Raw genomic sequence first — 23,634 nt, 5'->3', positions numbered from 1 at the left:
CATCTGTAGCAAAATTTCAAGGTCAAATGTAATGCTAATTATAATAATGAGAACATTTCGGAGGCATATCGGAGCACACAGTGACTAATGAATCGTGGTAATAATATGCAAAATAAAGGAATAAGTGGAATTAATACCAATACGCAATATTTTATAGACTATTTAAAAATTGTCATTGAAAATCCATCTATACATTTTGTTTATAGAAGAACGCTTTGTTAAAACCCCTGAAGGAAAGAAAATCTAATCAAATTCAGATAATTATTTCAGAAAAATAGTCAGGTTAAAGGTCAGAGATGACCAAAGAATAAAAGCTTTTTATCAATTCAATGTCAAGTTGAGAGGTAGGGCTGGAGGAGAGTAAAACTGTAAGCCATAACCTATAATAACCAAACATAAAAAAAAAAAACTGTGGGAGATCTCCACACACACACACACACACACACACACACATCCTGATGACAATAATAAAATTATCAAATTTATTTCAGTATTTATTCGATCATTACATAACAGTACTGTAAAATGCTTGCATTTAAATGTTTTAGGCTGCAATTAAGTGTTCACGGCAAAAAATTATACAATTTACATCCTTATGTGTTAATTCATTTATTCTTGTATCACCATCGTGCCAGCGGATAGTTGTTACACTGTTCCTACAATATCGTCACAAGGTTACTGAGATGTTATGGAGGGGAAGACAGTTGTTTAAACTGTTTTGTGTTGTGTCTGACTCTGCTGGAGCTTTTACAACCAGTATTTCTGGAAGTGTGGGTCTACCTACAGGGAGGAGTACTTGGCATTAGCCTGATACCACTAAAAAAAGAATTAGTAAAATGCAAGAAAGAGACCATGTTAAAAAATAGAAACCAAAATGTTTGGAAATTATTTTTTTTCTTTTGAGAAAAAGGTACAAGACAGATGACTAAATGAATGCAATTTCATTTTTTGTTAATAACACTACATACATTTATAAAGACCTTCACTGATTATAATTTAACCATTTGTGTGAAAAAAGGAACAGCAACAAAACTCCAAACCCAGTTTGTAGCTGTTTTTTTCTGCTAACTGTACAGTTTTTTTTTTTTATGATTATCTAGACAACTTCCTAGCAAGCATTAGTCCTGTCACTGGTAAATCGAAAAAGGTAGACTACACTGCAACACCCTATTTACAGTATATTATTTATATATTTATATATATATATCACACTGGCTGTAATTATGACAAGATATATTCATGAGCATCATTAGTGCAAGGCATGAGTAAGACCTGTAAAGAGTTATTGACCACAAGTACTGTATGTTTGTACGTGTGTGTGCATGTGTGTAACATTGTTTATTGTGGGAGTGGGACAAGGAAAAAAATGTGTGCGCTCACCATAAGTGAAAGAGAGATGTAACAGACTGCAGGTGTGTGTACAAATATGTTACACACACACACACACACACACACAGACACACACACACACACACACACACACACACACACACACACACACACACACACACACACACACACACACACACACACACACACACACACACACACACACACACACACACACACACACACACACACACACACACACACACACACACACGTGTCTATGGATGAAATCTGTCATCAGCAAGCCTGCCCAGGCCCAGTTTGTACACTCTGACACGGCTGTGTCTAAAGCACTTCCTAAACAAGAGAAGATAACAATTATGATTCAAAGGTGATTTTGAAGCAGCCTTACATATTGCAACTCCCAACTCATTACCATCACCTCCGCTTTTTACTAGGGGCAAACCCAGCAGCGGTCCAGCAACATTACCACAAGGGAAAAGGTAATATGCATAAACTAAGTCATCAAAAGACAGAATCCAAGTATAATCACTAAGGGATGATTAACACAAGATTTATGCAAGGACACTGCATCAGGAGATGAGAAAGTGGTGACACTGATGATGTGTACCTCAGAGACCCCTACGCCTTGTTTGGAGAAAGCTGGGTGGAACGCATTTTTTATGCTGTGTTGCATTGGTCCTTGCAGACACTCAAGTCACAGAGTGAATACTGTGAAACATTGCACAATTCCACTAGGGACAGCTAGAAGCAGGCATGGCCCCAGAATGGAGCCTTTGAGAATGTACACTAGTGCTACTTTGGGTTTAGTGGCGGTAAGGACATGGATGGTGTGGGCAGGCAGAGGGAATCAGAGAGAGAGAGGGAGAATCCTAAAGGACTACAGTCCACAAATGTTTTTAAACTTTAAGATACAAGGGCCCAAGTGACAAGAGAGAAGCTTAGAGTTCCTAAGCTCCACACCTCTCTTTTGGTCTCTCTCTCTTTCTTAGATTAATAAGTATAAACTCCTCCTCTCTAATAGTCATTTTTTTCTGTGCTACTGCAGACAAAAGGTATTCTATTCTAAAAGGTATTCTATTTTACTATGTAGGTTAAGTATAAGGGTTTGTGCATCAGAACTTTTGACAAAATTATAGCAAACCATACGTAACAAAATTGTTTTTAAAAAAATGACTGACTGGTACAAGAAATGAAATAGTAGAGTCCTAAGCTATCCCACAAAAAGGGAAGTAACCACTTCCTCTAAATTAAACTCATATCTACACGTTGGAAGGAAGATGATGGAAGGCAGGGTGCGCTAATGTCTCTAATATCTGCTCATTAATCTATCAATAATAATTGATAGATGTAACAAGCTGGATAGCAGAAAGTAGGAAAGAATGGTTAGGAGGCTTAACCAGGTAGCAGCATAACCATGATGGAGGAAAAGAGGCAGGGCCATGTGGGGAGATCAGTGTATTGGCATTGACTTTGTTACTGCAAAAAAAGAAGGCGGGGGAGGGGGGTGGGCAGCACAGGGCATCTTTTCTTATATGCAGATCAGAGAATTGTAGATAAGAGTACAACATATTGCATTAGTAACTGCGGTGGCATTCAGGGCATCGGCCGCATTAGTTACTGCTCTACAGGTTGGTTGGTGGGAAGGCGTTCTTCACGTTAGTTACTGCAGCATGAAGCCTTGGCTGGCTGGGCAGCTTCTGTCAGGTCCACTCCCCGGTTCCGCCCGCTATTGGCTCCTGCAGCCTGGGGCTCACTCTTCGGCAATCTCTTTGCTGAAGGGAAAAAAACAAACCACAGTAAACAACAATAAAAGCAATATATAATATAAATCATAATAAATACCAGTAAGAATAATATATTTGGCTCTGGTACCTGTCTATCTATCTATCTATCTATCTATCTATCTATCTATCTATCTATCTATACCCTGGGAAAATCTATGAATAAAGTGTCAAGAATTACCCACCAATAGCCATAAATATCTCATTCACATTCATAGATGTCTTGGCTGACGTCTCCATAAAAAGTAAGCTGTTGTCATCTGCGTAGGACTGGGCGTCCTGTCAACACAATGTAAACACCATCAGTTTTCCATATGCCCTCACACATGCATGCATGCATTCATTCAGGGACCACGAACGACAATTAGATGTGGTATCGAGACTGCAAGTCCTGGCAGTGAAGAATAATGGAACTGATCACTTGTGTATGTTTTGGATATAATAACATAAAAACAAAACAGAGATATCCATGAGAAGAAGGTGATCAGTATTCTCAGGAACTGCAAAACTAAGACACAGTTTGATTGTTTGCTCTGACCTGGAAGTCGACAGCTCTCTTGCTGGCTAGGTCAGCCTTGTTGCCTGACAAAGCAATGACTATATTAGGGCTAGCTTGTCTTTGCAGCTCCTTCACCCAGTTCTTTGCCCTCGCAAAGGACTCCTACAAACAGAAAAAAATAGTGCGATCTGTCAGTACCTTCATTTGATCAGTAACATCAAAAGATATTTCCTTTCAAAAACCACACATTTTCATGTCATGTTTTACACTTCTGAAGTAATCTGACATCATTTTGAAGACATGATTATGGTAAGGATCAATTGCACGTTAAGTGAGAGTAACATGTTGTAAAATTGTATAAAGAACTTAGTCAGGGGTGAATGAACGTGCCTCGTTTGTGATGTCATAGACCACGATGGCGGCCTGTGCTCCTCTGTAATACATGGGTGCCAAACTGTGGTAACGTTCCTGACCTGCGGTGTCCCAGATTTCAAACTTTACTGTTGTGTCATCTAGACACACTGTCTGGGTGAGAAATGCAGCTGAAATGAAAGAATAAGGCAAGGGATGATCAATATTTACACCAAAACAATACTTTTTATAATACTATGTAAACAATGCAGGACATAAGTATATGAAACCAAAGCATTGTCAATTTTTCCATTATGTGAGACAAACACAATTTACATGCTACTTCACAAATGTGGCAATGATTCTGACTACAAAACAAAATGGTACACTTCTCCAAATTCTTTTTATTCTAGAGCTTGGAAAATGTTATCTTATGGCGCTGTCTTGACAGTAGCAAAGCACCCAATTGGCTGTAAGAAAGTGCACCTGCCCTTAAATTCACGTCACTGGGTATTAACCAACTGGCATCTCATGAAAAATAGCCGGGTTTGTTGATTTGAAGCTCACCTCCTATCGTGCTCTCCTGGAATTCATGGAACTGACCCTTGACGAAGCGGAGCACTAAGCTGGACTTCCCAACCGCTGACTCCCCCAACAGCACCAGCTTAAACTGACAGATCTTGTTCCCTGCATTGGGTCCATTGGGTCTCGTAGCTCCTCCCCGATTGGCCATGACCTAGTCAGATCCCCCGGTGCCCTGTGTGCCAAACCTCACTATCAGGACTTCTGCTGTAAGAAGCAAGAGAACAAATAGGTTTACTAAGTATCAACGAGAAATAAACGTGTTGAACTTTGTTCAGAATAAACGTTGTTCATCAGACCGATGCGGATGTATAAAACAATGACTAACATTAGCCGATACCGATGTGATTGCCAATATATGATGCATCCCTACTACTGAGAGTAATAATTTTGTGCAAGCAGTTAGTGATGGTTTTAAGTAATGGGTAATATCCAAAGGAAATTAGAGATATAGAACTTGATTTGCCAAAGGGTGACATGTATAAAATGCTTTACAACTTAACACGGGAAAAAAAGTCTGTTCTACTACTTTGTGTGTGTTCTACAACAGGGTGCAGACTATGTTACTCAAACTGTGGAATATACATCAAGTTTAAGATGTGACCTTTTCCTTGGCTTGTCCTAATAAACTTATATTGGGCATTTCTAGAATTCTGAACGACATTGGTAGAAAATAATTTAAACATTAGCCCTTCTGATGCAGTTTAACAAGACTTAACACATATATAATAATAATAATAATAATAATAAATGGGTGTACATGTGTAATATGCTAAATAAGAGAAGTGAGTATTTGTAGCCGATTTAGAATAAGATCAAGCTAAAAAATAACAAGACTTCAACGCCAAGCACAACCATGTAAAACGAAAACTAAATTAAAAAATAATTACAATCTAGAGCTGGACTGATACATAGACTGACAGAACTAATGGAAGTAATTAATATGGAGGCTCTACCTTATGCACATTATTACTATAGATCAGTTTGGTCAAGTCTTAATTTGTATTTTTCTAATATATCTACGTCATGGAGTATACGAAACATTAGCCAGCCCCATCACTGTAGTTTGAGATGATCTCTATTCTGTTATTAATGCATTTGAATAAAGCTGTCTGGTCCGACCTGTCCCCCTTGTGACAATGCCAATCATGTCCACATAAAACAGCCAGTAAGTGAAAGTGATGCATTTTACACTCCTACTTTACATGTCAAATTCGAGCACATCATGCACTTTACAAGTTGCGCAATTTCAAATAAACAGCAGGCTTCTGCAGAACTTACACAACAAGACTGCAGATTTTTTTTAACACCCTTTACCTTTTGCCACTGCAAAAGGAGACAATGTGTGTGAAGTTATGAATTTTACCTTTGAAAGCAATAAATAAGTTTACATTCAAATTATGCATTGAACAAATTAATATGTTAACAAAATGTAATTACAGTGCTGCTTACTATGCAATCATGTCCTTACTTTTTCTCTTTAATTTATGAAAAAGTAAATTCATTTGTAAAATCATTTTCAAGTCATTTAAATTCACTCAATGTTGAAAGCACTTAAAACCTCATTAAAATATAACTATCATCGTTGACACAATTTTTCCACAGTTACAAACACAAGTAGACATTGCCTTGCCTTTATGAAAAAGAAAAGAAAGCCCATCACAACCACATGCAGTAACATAACGCAAAGGAAGCCTTGTCAAGGACCAGTTGAGTTTCACCCACTCACATTATTTGAGCGTCTTACAACTGCAAGAACCTCTGTATGGATACATGCCATGCATTCATGCATTGCTTAGTAACTTATTTAGGACTGAACTGCTGACTAATTTGTATACAACAGATGGCTGTTGTCAGGAGAATCACAGTCTATATGTCCGACTTGCATGGAGAATTTATCCTGAGCATGATATGTGGAATCTCCCCGGCTATTATGACTTCACTGTGCACCCCCCACCAACTCCCTTATCCAGGAGATAGATAGATAGATATATAGAGATATATATATATATATATATATATATATATATATTATGCTTACTAACAAAGACACAGATACCTTATCATACTCATTTGCTCTCTAATGCAATAACGTATAATGGTTCTGTAGAAAAGCTATCTTTGTTAAGCATATTAGTGACATGTTTGTTAGCTGATATTGTTCTTTGAGAGGTGTTCATGGCCTCTATGGAGGATTTTGAGGCCACAGTTTAGCCTAAACCTGTGTGTGTAAAACCTTGACTTATGGTGCAATACCAATAATGGGAAATAAGACTGTCCTCTTGAATAAAAAGCTCTGGAACCCAAAGCCCATGAAAGTGACTAGTGAGGTCGTTCCCGAGGTAGTTAGCTAGGTCAGACATGTATGCTTATATTAACCAAGAACATTTGACAAGAAATAGCAGGCAAGCAAGAAGAAAACAAGCATGCATAAGAAACTGCTCCGTAAAACAGTAACTGCGTTTACTCAGTCGCACGACAGGAACTGTCAACAAACGCTGCGCACTGCAATGCTCACAAAATATTTGAATTTGACTGTCATTAGTTGACTGTAAACACAGTTGCTTAGCTGTAGTCATGTATCTGTTTTGATTTTAGAGGGGGGCACAATTTTCCAAATTGTTTTTGTTGACAAGCTAGTTAGCGTACTTGCTGTTAGCGACCATAGCTGGCCACCAGTAGCCTCCCAACCACTTTATGAAAAGAACATAAAACAACAGGCTCAGTTAACTAAGCTAGCTAGCTAGCTACGTAAAACAAATACGATGGGTTAACAAGCTAGTCGTTGTATTGCTACACAACATCAAATTGAAATGCTATGCTGGTTGGACCAAGTTATTAACGTTAACGTTAGCCAACCCCTCAATTAACAAACACTTACGTTAGCTTGCTAGCACTGTTAGACCTGATTCCACCAATTTAGCTGTTAGCTATCACAAAGTCAACCCTCATTCAGCTTGCTATACCATACATTACTAGCCACTTTATAATGGCACCACATCAACACAGAAGAGTAACAGCTGGACACGGTAAGATGTGATAAAGGCCTGCATTTCTGCATTCCCTTAGCTATCAAACATCACCGACATTAGCTAGAGGCAGCTAGCGACAGCGCTAGCTAACGTTAGTCCCCGATGAGCGTCAGCCTGTCAGACAGCTGGAAACCACAACTTGTCGATTCATGTCAAGTACACTACCTGAGAGCCAGACGATGTTTTGAACTTCAAATACCACTGCTGTAGTATTTACACACGGAACCCGGGACACTGTGGTGGGGTGGTGTTGGGGAACCAAAAAAATAATTTCAACAATCCCGTCACGTCTCCTCCTTTCTTTCTTCTCGCAACTTCCCCTAGAACCAAAACACAAACAAGCTCTTCCGCCCCCACGTGCCACGTCACACAGCACACAGCAAGTCTGCCCTACAAGAAGGAGTTTCTCATCCAATTAGCTAATGTGTCCAATAAAACTAAAGACGTTTTAATGGTAGGCCTAGTTTTAATGCTAGGCCTAATTTATGTTGCCTAATACAGCTATTCCATTACATATTGTTATGGGCTTACTTTGTATATAGCCTACATTATTTTTTTTGAATATTTTGTAAACTTAGCCTATACTGTATATTTAGAAAGTATTGCATTAGTTAACAGCCACATTTGATATTCATAAATATAGCCTAGGAACAATATAGGCTACATCCCTTAATGCCGTTTGTATAAGAAAAAAGAACAAAACTGAAGCAGGTGGGAGACAAATATCATGGTGTGTCCATAAACAGAGATCAATATTTGTAGATATGGCCAGTTTTGTTACTGTTAATAATAATAACCATGCAACTGGTTTCAACCACCTTTCCACCTTGGCTTTGAGAAGGTTATTTTTATGAAATATTTAAAACAAATATATATACTCTGGGGGATATTCCCTTAAGGTTCCCAGAAGGTTATTCTTGAAAAAACATAATACAACCTCCAGGAAGGTTGCCTGAAGATGATATAAAAGTTATTATATAAAACGTTTAGAGAACCTCTAGGTAACATTAAAGGTTCCCAGACAGTTATATTTGTAAAGCTTAAACGTGCAGTGTAGTTAAGATTGAAAGGAGCAAATTTACAAATGTAATAGTATAGTATACAGTATCATACATTATTATAGTTAGGCATGTGGCCCATGCTGCTAGGCCAGAGACAATGAACACTGAAGGGTAATAACCCCAGAAGATATGGCAGTATGGATATTTGCAATAGCCTGAAATATGTATCATTATAGGCCTACATAAAAACATAAAACAGTGCTAATTCAGGAATAGTTGATTGAGTGATTGTGACTCAGCATGTGTAAAAAAGTAGCCTACATATGAAGTCTCAAAAAGTTGCGCGAAAGCTACTGCGAGGTCAAAGGCTCCGTTTATCATTTTATGAACATATTGATTTATGTTAAACTTTCGACCTATTTGTGCGATGAGAACACTGGTTGGAAACCTGTGATTAAAAGAATAGGAGGGAATAGTGATGTGACGTCTGAGCAACTTTAAGACACAGAGAAAAGGGGATGCGTAAGCATTTTGTCACAGCTGCATGGTCACATAATCTAAAACATTGATTAGCTTACATGACTAAAGGCCCCTGTATCTAGAACAACATGTGTTCTCTCACTGGTCTAAGATAAGATCCTGCTTGAAATGTATCACATGGTTTTGAATAAATATTTACGCAAATAGAAAGGATGATTTGAATGAACACCCATATTACAGCTGGCAGTGGTCAGAAGATAACTGTAGCATAATGAATAGCCAAGAGGAGGCGGTATAGCCATAGACAGTATAGCAAGATTAATCTCGGAGTTTAGCTAAGAGAAGAAGAAGCAAGCTCCGCCCTCCTCCGTCGTCTCTTCCGGTCAAGGCCATATCGGCACGCTTTATTTATTGTGGAATATATATTTGTATCTCTCGTCACTGATGTGGCCAATGTTATGACAGGGACATCATAACACGTTGTTTATTTAACGCGTGTCAGTTTAGCATAGGTCGCAAAGACCATCGCTGAACAAACTGAGCAGCATCCAGTCATGGAGGATGAGATAGTGGAGACACCAGAGGAGCAGCTGGCAAAGAAGCACCGCAAGGAAAAGAAAGATATGCAAGGTAGCTAACCTCGGCTGTTTTCACGTTCACTGTCAGCTTATTTGCATCTCAGGTGTTGTTTTAATATCTTGGAATTTAGCACAATCAATGTCATTTCACAGGAGAAACTTACAATGACAGTGTTATCATTCTTAGGTATTTCCATGTGTCACTAGCTCACAATGATTGCTGTTTTAGGGGTAACATTCACAGTGAATGATAGAGGGTAGAAAACAGCTGCTGTACAGATCTCCGTGGATCTTAATGGGCTGAAACTTTCAAGCTTCTTATGCCAGTCACCTGAGCTCCAATCATTAATGCCATGTTTTTCATCACCTGTCAAAGGCAAAATAAAAGCTGTGACATCACATATTTGTGCGTGGCCAAAAGACAAATATATTATATTCATACACTCATGCCATGCTATGTATGCTAAACTATTTTGGAAAAAGGGGCAGCAGCAGTTCTCTGCCAGACTGACACATATGATTTGTTTTAAAGAAATATTTTTATTTAGCTTTAACCAATAAACTAACATCGATCTGTGAGTGTATTCTTCTTCATGTTGATCATCCTGGCCATCTCATTTTATTTTTTAACCCTTCCGAACAACATTCAGCACCAGCTGAGTGTGAGCTCTATTCAGTTTTTAGTGTATGTAGGCTTTATTGAACTATTTCTTTGTCAGACAGTCTGCTCTTGTGCTTCATTTTCAGCTAAAATTCAGAGCATGAAAAATGCAATCCCCAAAAATGATAAGAAAAGGAGGAAACAGATGACAGAGGAGATTTCCAAAATAGAAGCTGACCTCAGCCAGAAACATGAGGAGGAATTGAGGCAACTCAAATCTACCAACGACACAGAGGTAAATGTCTTCATTCAGACAATTGACAAATCTTCTGGCTACGCATTAAGATTTTCCATCCTGAAACATGGCTGCCTGATTGCTGCTGTATTGAAATTTCACTTTTTCTTTTTAACAGTAACAGTTTTATTTAATTGGTTGGGAGGTACATTGTAAAAGAAGCAAATGTGTACTGCACAGAACGCATTTTTTCATATTTGCATCTCATTATTCAGACTTCTATGAAGTCTATTAGATAAACATCAATGTGCAACAAAACCAAAGCTCTCCTCACTCAATCTTAAAAGGTGGAAGAGGTGTTAAATGGAGTGGAGACCATGAAGATGGAGGGTGGTCAAGAAGAAAAAGGAGAGGAGGCCAAACAGCCACGTTTAACCAAAGCCCAGAAGAGAAGGGTGAGATAACAGGTCCCATGTCAAATAGGACAGTTTTAAGTTCTGTTTACCCACAGCAATATAAGAAGCACACATCAGGCTAATAATCTATCATCTTTATTTACTATAACTCCCATTCACAAAACACACCACTCTGAATAATAAACAAATGTCAGTACCTATTGAAACGGAGGGGTATGACCTCCCACAATTCTCTGGTTGAGGCAGCAGATGTGGACTTGACTCCGGTCAAAGAATCAGGCTCCAGAGGAAGTATGTCTGGTTAACAGAGCTTTATTTTGAGTTGCATTGGCAATAATAAAGGAGCTATACTAATAACTATGAATGGTATAGGAATTAACAGTGGTTAATATAATTACTAACTGAACAAAAAGCAGCAGCTTTAAACTCAAAGTGCACAAATGTTAGCTGTAGCTGTTACCAACGTTATAAATAGGCTACAGACATGGAGTGTTGAATAAATCACAAGGTGATTAAATACGCATAGCATACAGAGCACAGCAACTGAGATTCACTTCACATAACCTCCTACATTATATTATAGAAGTTAACTTTAACATATAAACACTCAAAGCACACACAAAGTGTGATATAAACCGGCGTTATCACATTAACGGCGAGAATTAGCTAATTAGACTAACGAGTGTGCTGTGGAGAAAGGAAAATAAAGCTTACGTGACACCTATATAGCAGGTTATTAGGTAGTAATATAGCAGATTATTAGGTAGTTTAATTTACCATCTGTTTGCTTTCCTTTTTAATGTTGTTTCAGCCATGGTTTCAAATACTAATCAAATGCATTTTATTTAAATGATCCTCTCTAGGACAAGAAGGCAGCCGAGGAGAAGGAGAGGGAGAGCAGGATAGCAGAGGCTGAGGTGCAAAATCTGCAGGGTGTGAGGCATCAGGAGGGTTTGAAGCTGGCTCAGAAACTCGCCCAGCAACAGCTTCAGATCAAGGAGATCTCTTCTGATGGCCACTGCATGTACCGTGCCATTGAAGACCAGCTGGCACAGCGATCAAAGGTACATATTTGAATAGTATTATACCTGTAGCTGTATTTTGAATACCTAATCAGAAATGTGAGAAGAAAAAGTCTACACTCCTTGCCACTGCGCTGTCCAGAGTTGCTACAATTGAAAATGGCACAATGCTGCTCTGACAAACTTTCAACTGAGTTCATACATATGTTGTTACTAATGTTCATACACATATTCTGTTCTGTTTTGTTGTAGCCGGGGTTAATCTTGGGTGTGAAAGAACTGCGGTCCCGCACTGCTGAGTACATGAGAGGCCATGCTGATGACTTCCTGCCTTTCCTCACCAACCCCAACACTGGGGACATGTACACAGCAGGTAATACTAAGAGCTTTGTTTAGGTTTTCAGAAACAATTTGTCATAAGTATGAGTACATTAAAGACCAAAAATATTCGATATGACATGTAAAGTTTTAGAAAGTAACTGAGTATGCCCAGTATTCATGCAAGTGCTTGTGTGCGTTTTGGTTTCCAGATGAGTTTGAGAAATACTGCAGTGACGCGGAGCACACAGCAGCTTGGGGTGGACAACTGGAAGTGAGTTGTTAAGTTATGTCACAGATGCACTGTGCTGTTGCTCTTTGTTCTCTTCAATAATTGCTTTCTTTTTCATGCATGTCTTTTCCCTAACAGTTGAGAGCTTTGACCCAGGTTCTTCAATTGCCAATGGCAGTGATCCAGGCCGACTCCCCGACTATAAAAATTGGGGAGGAATTTGATAGTGAACCCATCATCACCCTTGTGTACGTTCTATATATGTTATTGTTTGTCAGGGATTCAGGTGGCATTAGCATAATTATTCAAATATATACAGTTAAATTAGAAGGAAAATGCAATATAATGCATATAAATATAAAAAAACATTGACATCATGGCTATCACACAGCACACTAAAGCCGCTGTAGACAGACACACCTGTATAACTTTAATCTATGCATTGACTATATTAAATGACACATTCTAAAAAAGTTTTTAAGAATTTGGAAAGGTTTACCTCAGAACTCACAGAATATATTTTCCCATTGCAGCTATATGCGTCACGCCTATGGACTAGGAGAGCACTACAATTCTGTGGAGCGGCTAAAGGACCCAGCCAATGCAGAGGACAGCTGAGAGGCAGCTCAGTCTTGGTGTGACATAAACCAATGTGTGTAATGCAGTGTGTTCAAACCACAGAGGGCCCTAAATACAAATGTATTTAGAAGGAGACATCCCCCCCCCCTTCATTGAAGACATTGTTAAGCTGAGGTTAACAGATAATGTTGCTGTTTTCAGAATGGGTTAAATGTTGTCTCCATTAAGAAGTCACAAGATATCAGTGGGGAGAGTGAAATCTAGTTCTGACAACAGTATCATTCTGCTTTTGAAAAATATAACATAGAAGGGAAATGTGTTAATGATTGTACACTGGACACCCTTTGTCTATGCCCCAGGTTTCACTTCAGCCCATTTTGGGACGCAGTGGTATACCACATACTGTTTATCCAAAATGGGCAGGAGAGGATTTAAGAGCTGTATTCATGTCACTCCAAATGTCAACAGAGTCACTGAGGGGTTGATGAACTCTTGTAGTGTTCTTGGAATAAATTGAATTGTGGAGCTTGTAAATCATATCAACGTTACATAAACACATACAATACTAATAAAGGGGGTGTCACTGCTTTATTTTTAATATTTCTGATGAGTAAATATTAGTCATTGATTTTACATGAATACTGTTGTTTTCAACATGAGACTTAAGAGATGGCCATTTGATTTCTTCAACGTTTTTTTAAGCCACGGACCTCTTAACAGAGAGACGGATCAGGGACCCCCTACTACCGTATTTTCCGGACTATAAATCGCATCAGTCAAAAAAATGCGTCACGAAGAGGAAAAAAACATAAGTCGCACTTATTTAGAAATTTATTTCACAAAATCAAAGACCAAGAACAGACATTTAACCTGGAAAGGCAAGTTATTAAACTACACAATAGCACACAGAACAAGGGGCTGAATACGGTAGGTGTCCGCTATGTTAACGTAACGTAACTGCACTGTTGACGAGCCTCTCCCAGCAGCACGTTGTTGAAGCACCCATCTGTGGACTCGTTCCTCCAGCTCTGTCCATCTGGATTTCAGCGCGCGACTAGCTTTCTTTGTTTTCTTCATTGCAGTACGACTAACCTTTTCGCCAGTCCCTCACAAGTTTCTCACTCACTCCAAACTTTCCTTCTGCTGCTCGATTATCGTTTTCGGCTGCGTATTTTACTACCTAAAGTCGCCTGCCGTTTCTTTTCTTTCTCAGAACTTTGTCTTTAGGAGCAGCATATAGTTGTCACAAGCCTAGAGCGCCTCTCGCGGCTGTAGACGGTAATGTTTTCAGCATGAAATAACATTTAAAAACATGTTAAATTATATATATTTTTATATATAAGTCGCAGGACCAGCCAAAGTATGAAAAAAGTGCGACTTATAGTCGGGAAAATACGGTACATGTATTGTATAAAATGTACTTGCATATTAAACTGGGCCTGCAATAATGTGTGGGCATCCTAAAGCCTTTTTACATACCTTTTTAGTACTGGTTCAGAGCAGGCTAAGAGCCAGGCTAAGATTAATCCTGGAGTCTTATGTGTTAAATCAGCTGCTGCTCTGATCCGAAATAAACGTGTTTAACAGTTATTCCGTTGTCTTCTGAATGTGTTCTGCTTTATTTTTATTAACATGCATTACTATTATTACTATTGCTGTGCTTACAGTGTGTATTGAAGTCACTTAGGCTACTTCTTTTTCTAGTTTTTGACCAGTCATGTTTGTTCTGTATGAACATTAATTGTAGAAATATATTTAGAATTAGACAGTTTATAGAGAATGGTGCATATGGTTGTAAAACATATTTTCGCATTATGAATAAGGGTTTGAAATTAAGCCTAGTCCTTAGGGTAAATTCCCCGAGGAACAATAATTCCCTCTGCTCACCTTTAAGGCAAAGTAGGCTAAATAATAATACATTTTATTTATATAGCGCTTTACATGGTAGGCTACTCAAAGACACTTTACAGTAAAACCAGCACATTTAGCACATAAAACCAGATACAGCAATACAACCAACACATAAAACAAGCATATTAAAAGCAATTAAAACAGAGTGTACAACTTTGTAAAAATGTGGAGTGACTAGTAAGTACATCTTTTTAAATCCTTACGCATTCAGTCGGTCCGCTATTGTCTGCCAGGCTTTTTCTCTCTGTCTGATAACAACAGCCGTATTTCCCTTTTTGCATATTATATAGTATATATAATATATGCTTCACCTCCTCATAACTTTCCATAATTAGTTGCTGCTCAGCGGGTTAAACATATGCCGCACGCGTATTCTCCATCTCTGCATCAGTAAATCTGTGATCGATACCGTGGTCTATTTAAGAAAGCCGTGGACGTGCACTTATCCCAGCTATCTACACCTGGCTTGCTTGACATAGCTTCACCTTCTCATCCTGGCTCGGCAAACGTGTAACCGATTAAGCCGCGATGAGCGGACCGCACCAAGTCAAGCTGCGCTTTTTCAGTTATCCTGGATTTCTTTATTCTACTTTTGTGCAACAGGCCCCTGATCTCAACGGCCTACCAGGTTAAGTAATACAAAAAACAAACCCAAAACCCACTGAATAAAAAAAAAAAAAAAAAAATTGTTAAAAATATTAAAATCAGTACCTACCTATATTTGCAGCACACACATATACATCAATACACACTGCAGCGGCATCAAAAGGTCTCCATTTATTTCTACTCCGTTCTTGGAGATTAACACACTGAAGCACGTGGACACATCCTGCTATACTTGCTGTCACCGCTAGAGGCCGCGACTGCCTCAAAGCAAATCGATCGTCAAAAGGCGTCTTGTCGCTATGGAAACTTAAATGTAAGTGCTTGGCGTTGGTTTTTAGAAATGACGGAGTCAGTGGTGAGAGCTTTGTATGGTCCAGCAGCTTCTTTAAATTTGAGTTCGAAGAAAATAAACGCCGTTCCTAAGTGTGTTTCCAGATTACCAAACCTGTCAGTTCTCCTGTTGAACAACAACTCCATCAGCGCCCTGCCTGCCGAGCTGCTCTCTCTACAACATGTGAGTCTGCTCCTTTTGTTTGAGCTCATCTCCGTTTGCTGGAAATGTTCCAAGACAACTCTTTAAATGTTTTACACACCACGCAGATTTGTGATTAAATACTTTTCGTGTTGCAATGCCTGCAAGCTGGCTGAGCTGAATTTGGGAAATAATGACTTGAAGGAGGTTCCCGCTGTTTTGGGCCATCTGGAATCCTTGAAGAAACTGTATCTGTTCAGAAACCAAATTACAGTAGTGCCACCTGATGTGATAGGTAGGTTCACACTGTTCTGCATGATTAGCACCTCAGAAGATTTGTTAAGAAAACAGAGCTAAAATTATTGTCATTTATATTTTACAGATGGTTTACGGAACCTTGTTGTGCTCAATCTGAACCACAACCAGATTCAAAGACTTCCACCAGAGATTAAAAGGTACATTTATGGCACAATGGTATCCAAGATCTTCATAATATTATTCATAATAGGCTCCGAAGACGACTACCAATTTAGGCTAAATTATTTCTATTGTTGAATGATAAACTTGTTTTCATCTCTCTCGCTCTCAAGAAGTTGTCCAATGAAGGTCACAAAGGGGTTAAGAATAATGTATTTCTGTGTTAAAAACACAAATGCAAACCTGTCTTTTCCATTAGTTTGAGTAGGCTTCGACATCTCAGTGCGCTGGACAATAAGCTGGAAGAGGTCCCTGTTGAGTTGGGTCATCTCACCATGTTGTCGGAGATAAACTTCACTTCCAATAATTTGTCCTGGCTACCTCAGCAGCTATGTCAGTGTAAAGAACTAACCAAGTTGCATGTAGCCAGAAACAAGTTGACCAGCCTACCAGAGGTGGGTATTTACGGATGTGATTTAAAAAATAAATAAATGTCACGGTACAATATGTCAGCTACATAATTAAAAGCTTACCTTACATTTCACCCAGGGAATGGGGGCACTGGCAAAACTCCAAGTTCTGGATGTGGCTGGGAACAAGTTGTCCATGTTCCCTGTTAAGGTACAGTATACAGTGTTAGGTAATGCAGCAGCACAATGCTGTGCCATAGTGACATCTACAAAGATACGGAATAACAACGTCACTGTATGACGCAGGACATTGCTCTCTGTAGTTTCACCTGCTGTCCCTGAAGGAGCTTTACTATGAAGGCAACAGGTTTGTGCGCTGTGAGCCCATGTCATCAGTGCAGGATGTGGAGGTGCTTACGTTAAAGGTAAAGTGTCACTGAAGTACAGCAGACAGAACACTTTCCGTATTTGTAAGATATCTCACAATGTGTCTTTGTGTTTATTCAGCAACATCGCATTATTCTTGTTTCATCTTTGTTTCTCAGGAACTGGTTGCCAGATTTGTCTTGCGGGAGAACAGGAACAGGTCCTCTCTGGTCCACAGGATGCTTCCCCACTACCCACTCCTGACTGCCTTGTTGGCCAATGGCAGCTGTTGTGCAGTCTGCCTGGACCCCCTCCTCACCACCTGGCTGGAGTGTGTACATTTTATCAATCTGAAGAAGGTTGGTTGAATGTTTTTGACCTAATTTCATTGCATTATATTACTGTGTGAAAAGATTCTGTTAAATACAGGATTTAGGATGAATATGTAGCGTCTCATGTAGTAATTAAATGTGCGTTGTCATGTTTTGTGTGTGTTACAGGACATGAAAATGAGAAGTTCGCAGACTATTCCAGTGCGTGCCCTTCTTTGTTCATACAAGTGCTTTAATACAGATGGACACTCCTACTATGGTGTTGCTACAAGATAAATACAAGTTCATTAAAAAAGGTACTATACATGATCTCAAGCACTATCCCGTCTCATTTTTTTCACTAAAACCAAAAGAGGTTGTAATTATTATTAACCTCTTTGCTAAAACTGTGGACACAGATCTGCTAATACAGAAATTTAACAACAGACTTTGCCAAGATAATACATTTCTGGCAGTAGTAAGATGTGTTGAGGTATATTTTTACAGTTTTTCTTGATTGCTTTGATGCAGCAGTCAACTCAAACTCACATTTTCAAAACCGTTAACACAGGCCGAAACAGTGGCACTCATGGTCAAAATGACACATTTTGTTTGCAAAAGGCTCCAACTGTGCCAAAACATTTAAAATATGCAACAAAAGCTAATTTTGCCTTCAAACAACACAACTTGCAAACAAGTGTATGAGCTCTTCCAATCAACCATTACAGTGGACTACAAAATACAGCACTCAGTGCACCATAGCTTTCATGACATTTGTTGTCAAATTTGCCTTTTTGCAGAGAATTGGATCCAGAATCAGAAATGCTTTTAATGCAAATTTGATTGATCCCATTAATTCTTATTTTCAAACTGTGGCTGAAAACTGAAATACTGTAAATATTACGCATAATACATGTAAACTAAAATAAAATCTATTAGAGTATAAGAAATTAAGAAAATAAAAATAAAATATATTAAAGTATAAACATCTATTACTGCAGAGTATAAGAAATAGCCACTACTGATACTCAGTCTCTTCTGCCTTGACGGTGGGGCCACATGGCCTAACCCTGCAGACTGATTGCTAATTGAAGATTTGTGTAAAGGAGTGTCAAACAGGTGCTTCAGTGATTTCATACTGATGTAGGTAGTTTCTAATAGTTAGGAACAGATGGTTTCTGTTTGGTTACCATAGCTAAAACAATGGAGTTTGGACTGCTTGAATGACATCCGTGTTAACTGTTCTGCAAAAGGGTGGGGGAATGTGTCAATCCAATGAGAAAGGGTTAACACATTTGCAAGAGGTATCTCCTGCTCTGCTGAGACAGTGATGATGAAAACCGAGTGGATCCCAGTTTCAGCAAAAAAACATCTCACAGATGCAATTTGACTCTGTGGTCACTAGGTGGCATCCAATGAACATAGAACATTTTTGATCTAGTCGGCTCCGCTTACAGTAACTAAACTAAAAGCATGTAGAATATATTTATGCTGTGTGCCAACCATAGCTTTCATACAATTCTCAATAATAGTAAAACACTGCTACAGCTGGACACCAGATACATGGTGGCTTTGCTACAACTGTTTTTCTTCCCATTGGTCTGTCAGTGCAGGTATGTAATATCTAACTGGCAACCCTGTTGCTACTTTCACCATGTTTGTTTAACATGAAGCCTACATGGAGGCTCAACCATTACAATTACATTTTATTAATTAATAAGTATTGTATTTTACTGACAGGTGTTCGTATTATTTTGTCCACCTCAATGAGGGTAGGCTAAATAATGGAAACACCTCTCTGTAAAATGCAATTCCGATTTACAGTATCATACACTACAGCCTCCAAAATTATCATAACATTAAATCAACTACTCTTTAAAACAGTTATAACAAAAACTGAACACTGTAAACCATATACATACAGTAAGCGAAGAATTTATTGCAGGATTAGACTGCATTAGTTGTAGCTAGGTGTATCTAATAAACTGGTATATAGACCTAGTATAGTTACACATGCTGAAAATTCTAGTAATACCTGACTGAAAATGTTACAAGCATATATCACCTACATATATTTTGTCAATGTAAATCTAGTGGAATTCTAATCCCTTATCAGTGCTGATCAAGTTGTACTGAGACTTCATAGTTGCCTTAATCTCTATCTCCAGCGGCATCTGTTCCAACCTGCCGAGAGAGAGAGAGAGAGAGAGAGAGAGAGAGAGAGAGAGAGAGAGAGAGAGATTCATTTCTAGCAAATTAATTTCCCATCCACGCCTCCAGAGCTTGCTAGCTCGTTCACTGGCTGCTGCGGCCGTTGCTGCGTGTGTCTACTGAGTCGGAGCCTCATGCATAAGGCATCAGGTTTAATTGCAAACCCAGAAACTAATGACTTTGGACTGGTTAACAGCAGGGGAGCCATACATCTCGAGCAAACTGAATGAAAAATCAGCTCAGAGGAGAGAAAAAAAAAAAAGGAGCCTAGCCCCTAATTGATGAATAATTGAAGCGGCGAGCTACAGGGCATAATTGTGACATTTTGTTTCAATCAATTTCCAAGTGGTGTGGGCGAAAGTACACTTAAAGGGAAAAGGCAATGACAATGAATGAGAAAGAGAGATAGAGAGAGTGGTTGGTGATGGAAATGGACATTGGGTCTTCAGTCATCGCAGTGACATTTGCTGGGGCAAAAGACCAGATTTATTCAAACACAAAATTACTTGTCTCTTGTCTCCAACTCACTTTGTAGGCTTTTTGTCAAACTCCTATAATGCCACATTTTCTCTCCCAGCTAATGAATCCATATCCTTTTAAAATGATTTTTTTGTTCATGTTCACTTACCTTACAAAGTCAATTTTAAAGCTACTGTCCATTTACAGCACAGAAAAACTAAAGTGAGGCTGCCATCTGTTTAAGTGGATGTGAATTCCTTTTCTAGTGAGCTTAGTTAGTTTACTGTATACTCAATTAGACTATGAGAGCATTTAGCCAAGTCAGCCAGTGTGGTGGAACTAAACACCACACCAGTCTGTCTTGGCCTCGTTGGCATGGCCTTGGGGTCAGGCAGACAAAGAGAAGCAGTCAGGGATACTGGGGCACAGCAACATCTGAGCTTATGCATTTGCCCTACATACTATGGACTTTGGTTTCATTTTCACTAAAGATTCAATCAAATATGACTATAATGTATATTTGCAATACGCAGCACATCAATGCTTTACGCAAAAACAGAAACAATTCTCTGTTATTTACATTGTCTCCAGCATTTGACAGCAGAACCAAGTATCAACAGAGTATATAGGATCATCTCAAGATTAAATACCCTTATTCAATTTCTTGCAGAGAGTTGTATGAGATGTATGTACAGGTGCTGGTAGGTAGATTTTGTTACCTCCCACAGAGCCAGGCTAGCTCTTTCTCCGTTTCCAGTTTTTGTGCTAAGCTAAGTTAACCGGCTGCTGGCAGTAGTTTCATATTTACCATACAGACATAATTTTGGCAGTGATCTTCTCACCTGACAAGAAAGCGCACAAGTGTGTTTCCCATAATCATACACTATTTCTTTAATTAAAATTAACATTCAACGTTCATTACCCCTGAATAATCATACTAGGTACCATCATATTGCCCATTAAATCCAACGCTTGTTTATTATAAATACACAGTACTTTACAGTGAAATTTTGCTTGGTTACATCACTACAGACTTTGCTCTCCTGCCTCTGGCACTGGAAGAGAGCTGTGTGTTCACACATTTACATTCAAACTTTTTAAAGTCTTAATTACCATGACTAAGATTACACAGACACCGTTTTGTTCCAGGGTAAATTGTAGCATAAATTATATATAATTTAGCTAAATATTCACTAGATTTACATAATGACCTCACACATTCCTAAATTGTTTTTAAGGGGTGTATGTAGGTCACTCCATTCTGCTGGCACCATACTAATGGTTGAAAGACCAACGGTACGCGTCTTGCAGCAGATGTTGGGTCCTGAAGCAGTGGAGGAGCAGCAGCAGCAGCGCCACTAGCTCAGTGGCCCCCGGACTTGTCTGTTAGTCGGTCTGGTGTCTGGTGTCCAGTTTTATGCATGTATTCACACATACACACAGGCTTCTTTAACACACTGCAGAAAAGCAAATACAAATCACTCCACCCACTCTGCATTGATGACACATCAAGATAATTCTGCCCCCATTGCTTTGTTTTCATCAGGTCGCTTCCCAAAACACATAGTCACACCCCCCACATGTGCGCAGACACACTGTTTCCATATCACTGAGCTGTCCCTTATGATTGCCATATTCAGAGGGCCCTGTGTTTTTGTACAGAATATTTCTATAAAAAAAATAAAAAAAACACGCACAGCTTGATTGACATCTATGGAAATGAGGAGGTTGCATCCTCAAAGGAGACACCATACGGATGGGAGCAGCACACTGACGAGAGGCATCTACAAAAGGCGCTTGTAAATTCCTGACATGTCTAGCATATGTTAATGAGCCATTCTCTCGCTCTGATATAATTACTGCGAGGGGATATTGCCTTTGGTGTAAATATCTGTCTCGCATGGCATGGCTACCTCATGGGGGTGAAAAAAGTAAAGAATGACAAAGTAGCGGGTGCATACATTCTCATTTACCATTGGCAAATTCACTCAGGATGATATATTGGAGAGAAGGCACCTTGTGTTTATTACATACCTCCTTTGTTAAACCGCTTTCTGCAGTCTTGTATCGTTTGAGGGTATTTAGTCTGTCTTGTCATTTGGAGCACTTACTTATAGGATGTCTTTAGAGGAGCCAATGGCTGCTTGAGCTCACATTGCATGTTGGAGCTAGAAAGTGATAGGTTAGCTAAAAACAGAACATAGGATGCTGGATGAAAGCTTTTATTGTAATGGATATGATGAAAATGTCTGTGTTTGCTGCTGAAGGACAAAAGGCGCCTTGTCTCTGTCCTTCTGACTTGTCTCTTTGATTTTATATTCTACTCTCTGCATCATCAGATCTTAGTACTACACGTTAAGGCTTAATTTATCATCTGCATGGATATCTGTGGTTGTCTATGAATCAACATTTTTATAGTATTACGTTTAAACAAGTCTGTGCAACGGGTTCCATGTATAGTCATTTTCAGAGATCCATCAAAGCCTAAATTGCAGTCTTCCCCTCAAATTATTTGACACTGGCCCACCCTGATTTCTCCTCTCCTTGGGGCAACAGCAGTGGTGCTATTAAAATTAGTACATTGATTGCTGAATTAGGGGGCTTTTGACTGGAGAGAGAGAGAAAAACAGCCATTCGATAGCGAGCGGTAGTCCAGTGTCATAGCCAGGAGTGTGCACCACTCCAATCAGTAGAATCTATTGTCGTGCATCGCTGCCCATGACAGATCTTGGTATCAAGCCACTGGCAGAGTACCAAGGTATTGTCTGGTTGATGGCTACACAATCAATTCTGTTGTTACTAATGGCTGTGGGCACTAGGGGGCAGTATGATTCTCTGGAGCCGATGAGGGGGGGGGAAGAGAGAGAGAGAGAGAGAGAGAGAGAGAGAGAGAGAGAGAGAGAGAGAGAGAGCTGATGCACAGCACACAGATATGTGATGAATGATGAATCTAAGAGATAAAGCAGCTAATAAAAGCAAGAACAATGAGGTGTTATTGGAATTCAAAGCTTAACTGAAATCTAAGCATCAAATCAGAGCATTGTAACTCATGTGTGACTATTAAATCTAAAACGTGCAACCAAATGTGAGAAAAGGTGAAAGTTTGCTTGCACCCATTGATGCATATCAATAGAAAAAGAGATGACAAAGACACCAGATGTACAAGACAATAACAGCACCGTCTCTTCATCACAATCAACACATTGAACAAAAGAACATCCTTGATATTAAAAGATGGGGGAAATAATCTAGAAAAGATAGATTTGAAGCATGGTAGACTATGAAAAGATTCTACAAAACAGCCACCCAGATGTACCAGTCTAATAACTCTGCTTCCTCCTAGTCTTTTTTCCCTTTTCTTTTTCACACCCCAATATAATATATAAATAACAGTTGGAATACAAGCAAGTA

At 39.0% G+C, this 23,634-nt stretch overlaps 3 protein-coding genes across 5 annotated transcripts; 2 read left to right on the top strand and 1 right to left on the bottom strand.

Moving 5' to 3' along the window:
• Positions 1 to 459: 459 nt before the first annotated feature.
• Positions 460 to 7,937, bottom strand: LOC144528503 (ras-related protein Rab-5A). 2 transcript variants are annotated; one of them, XM_078267121.1, is made up of 6 exons: positions 7,764 to 7,937; positions 4,552 to 4,773; positions 4,024 to 4,175; positions 3,673 to 3,795; positions 3,320 to 3,413; positions 460 to 3,125 (listed from the first exon to the last, which is right to left on the bottom strand). In XM_078267121.1, exons 2-6 carry the CDS (start codon positions 4,715 to 4,717, stop codon positions 3,010 to 3,012), a joined length of 651 nt encoding a protein of 216 aa, XP_078123247.1. In that variant the 5' UTR covers positions 4,718 to 4,773; positions 7,764 to 7,937; the 3' UTR covers positions 460 to 3,009. The 2 variants fall into 2 exon arrangements, with proteins under 2 accessions (XP_078123247.1, XP_078123248.1); XM_078267122.1 differs by having other exon boundaries at positions 4,552 to 4,770.
• Positions 7,938 to 9,441: 1,504 nt separating this feature from the next.
• On the top strand, positions 9,442 to 13,662 carry otud6b (OTU deubiquitinase 6B). 2 transcript variants are annotated; one of them, XM_078267119.1, is made up of 8 exons: positions 9,444 to 9,709; positions 10,405 to 10,553; positions 10,841 to 10,948; positions 11,773 to 11,973; positions 12,184 to 12,304; positions 12,462 to 12,523; positions 12,620 to 12,729; positions 13,015 to 13,662. In XM_078267119.1, the coding sequence occupies exons 1-8, from the start codon at positions 9,634 to 9,636 to the stop codon at positions 13,097 to 13,099; spliced, it is 912 nt and encodes a 303-aa protein (XP_078123245.1). In that variant the 5' UTR covers positions 9,444 to 9,633; the 3' UTR covers positions 13,100 to 13,662. The 2 variants fall into 2 exon arrangements, with proteins under 2 accessions (XP_078123246.1, XP_078123245.1); XM_078267120.1 differs by lacking the exon at positions 10,841 to 10,948 and having other exon boundaries at positions 9,442 to 9,709.
• A 2,255-nt stretch (positions 13,663 to 15,917) lies between these two features.
• On the top strand, positions 15,918 to 17,850 carry lrrc69 (leucine rich repeat containing 69). The gene is made up of 8 exons (XM_078267145.1): positions 15,918 to 16,091; positions 16,218 to 16,344; positions 16,432 to 16,504; positions 16,726 to 16,921; positions 17,016 to 17,087; positions 17,200 to 17,301; positions 17,422 to 17,601; positions 17,743 to 17,850. The coding sequence occupies exons 1-8, from the start codon at positions 15,918 to 15,920 to the stop codon at positions 17,848 to 17,850; spliced, it is 1,032 nt and encodes a 343-aa protein (XP_078123271.1).
• Positions 17,851 to 23,634: the final 5,784 nt, after the last annotated feature.

The sequence above is a fragment of the Sander vitreus genome, chromosome 14, assembly GCF_031162955.1.
Source record: "Sander vitreus isolate 19-12246 chromosome 14, sanVit1, whole genome shotgun sequence".
NCBI classification, from domain to species: Eukaryota; Metazoa; Chordata; class Actinopteri; order Perciformes; family Percidae; genus Sander; species Sander vitreus.
The sequence above is the reverse complement of the archived record's forward strand: the minus strand, read 5'-3'. Positions and strand labels throughout refer to the sequence as shown.

What these genes read in the sequence shown, in the direction of transcription:
- LOC144528503 (XM_078267121.1), bottom strand. Translation starts at nt 4,717, where the DNA reads ATGGCCAATCGGGGAGGAGCTACGAGACCCAATGGACCCAATGCAGGG. An exon ending in CCAGGAGAGCACGATAGGAG is followed by an intron (nt 4,176 to 4,551) that starts GTGAGCTTCAAA and finishes CTTTCATTTCAG; the next exon opens with CTGCATTTCTCACCCAGACA. An exon ending in AGAGAGCTGTCGACTTCCAG is followed by an intron (nt 3,414 to 3,672) that starts GTCAGAGCAAAC and finishes TTGTGTTGACAG; the next exon opens with GACGCCCAGTCCTACGCAGA.
- otud6b (XM_078267119.1), top strand. Translation starts at nt 9,634, where the DNA reads ATGGAGGATGAGATAGTGGAGACACCAGAGGAGCAGCTGGCAAAGAAG. An exon ending in AATCTACCAACGACACAGAG is followed by an intron (nt 10,554 to 10,840) that starts GTAAATGTCTTC and finishes CAATCTTAAAAG; the next exon opens with GTGGAAGAGGTGTTAAATGG. An exon ending in TGGGGACATGTACACAGCAG is followed by an intron (nt 12,305 to 12,461) that starts GTAATACTAAGA and finishes TTTGGTTTCCAG; the next exon opens with ATGAGTTTGAGAAATACTGC.
- lrrc69 (XM_078267145.1), top strand. Translation starts at nt 15,918, where the DNA reads ATGACGGAGTCAGTGGTGAGAGCTTTGTATGGTCCAGCAGCTTCTTTA. An exon ending in CTTCCACCAGAGATTAAAAG is followed by an intron (nt 16,505 to 16,725) that starts GTACATTTATGG and finishes CTTTTCCATTAG; the next exon opens with TTTGAGTAGGCTTCGACATC. An exon ending in AGTTGACCAGCCTACCAGAG is followed by an intron (nt 16,922 to 17,015) that starts GTGGGTATTTAC and finishes CATTTCACCCAG; the next exon opens with GGAATGGGGGCACTGGCAAA.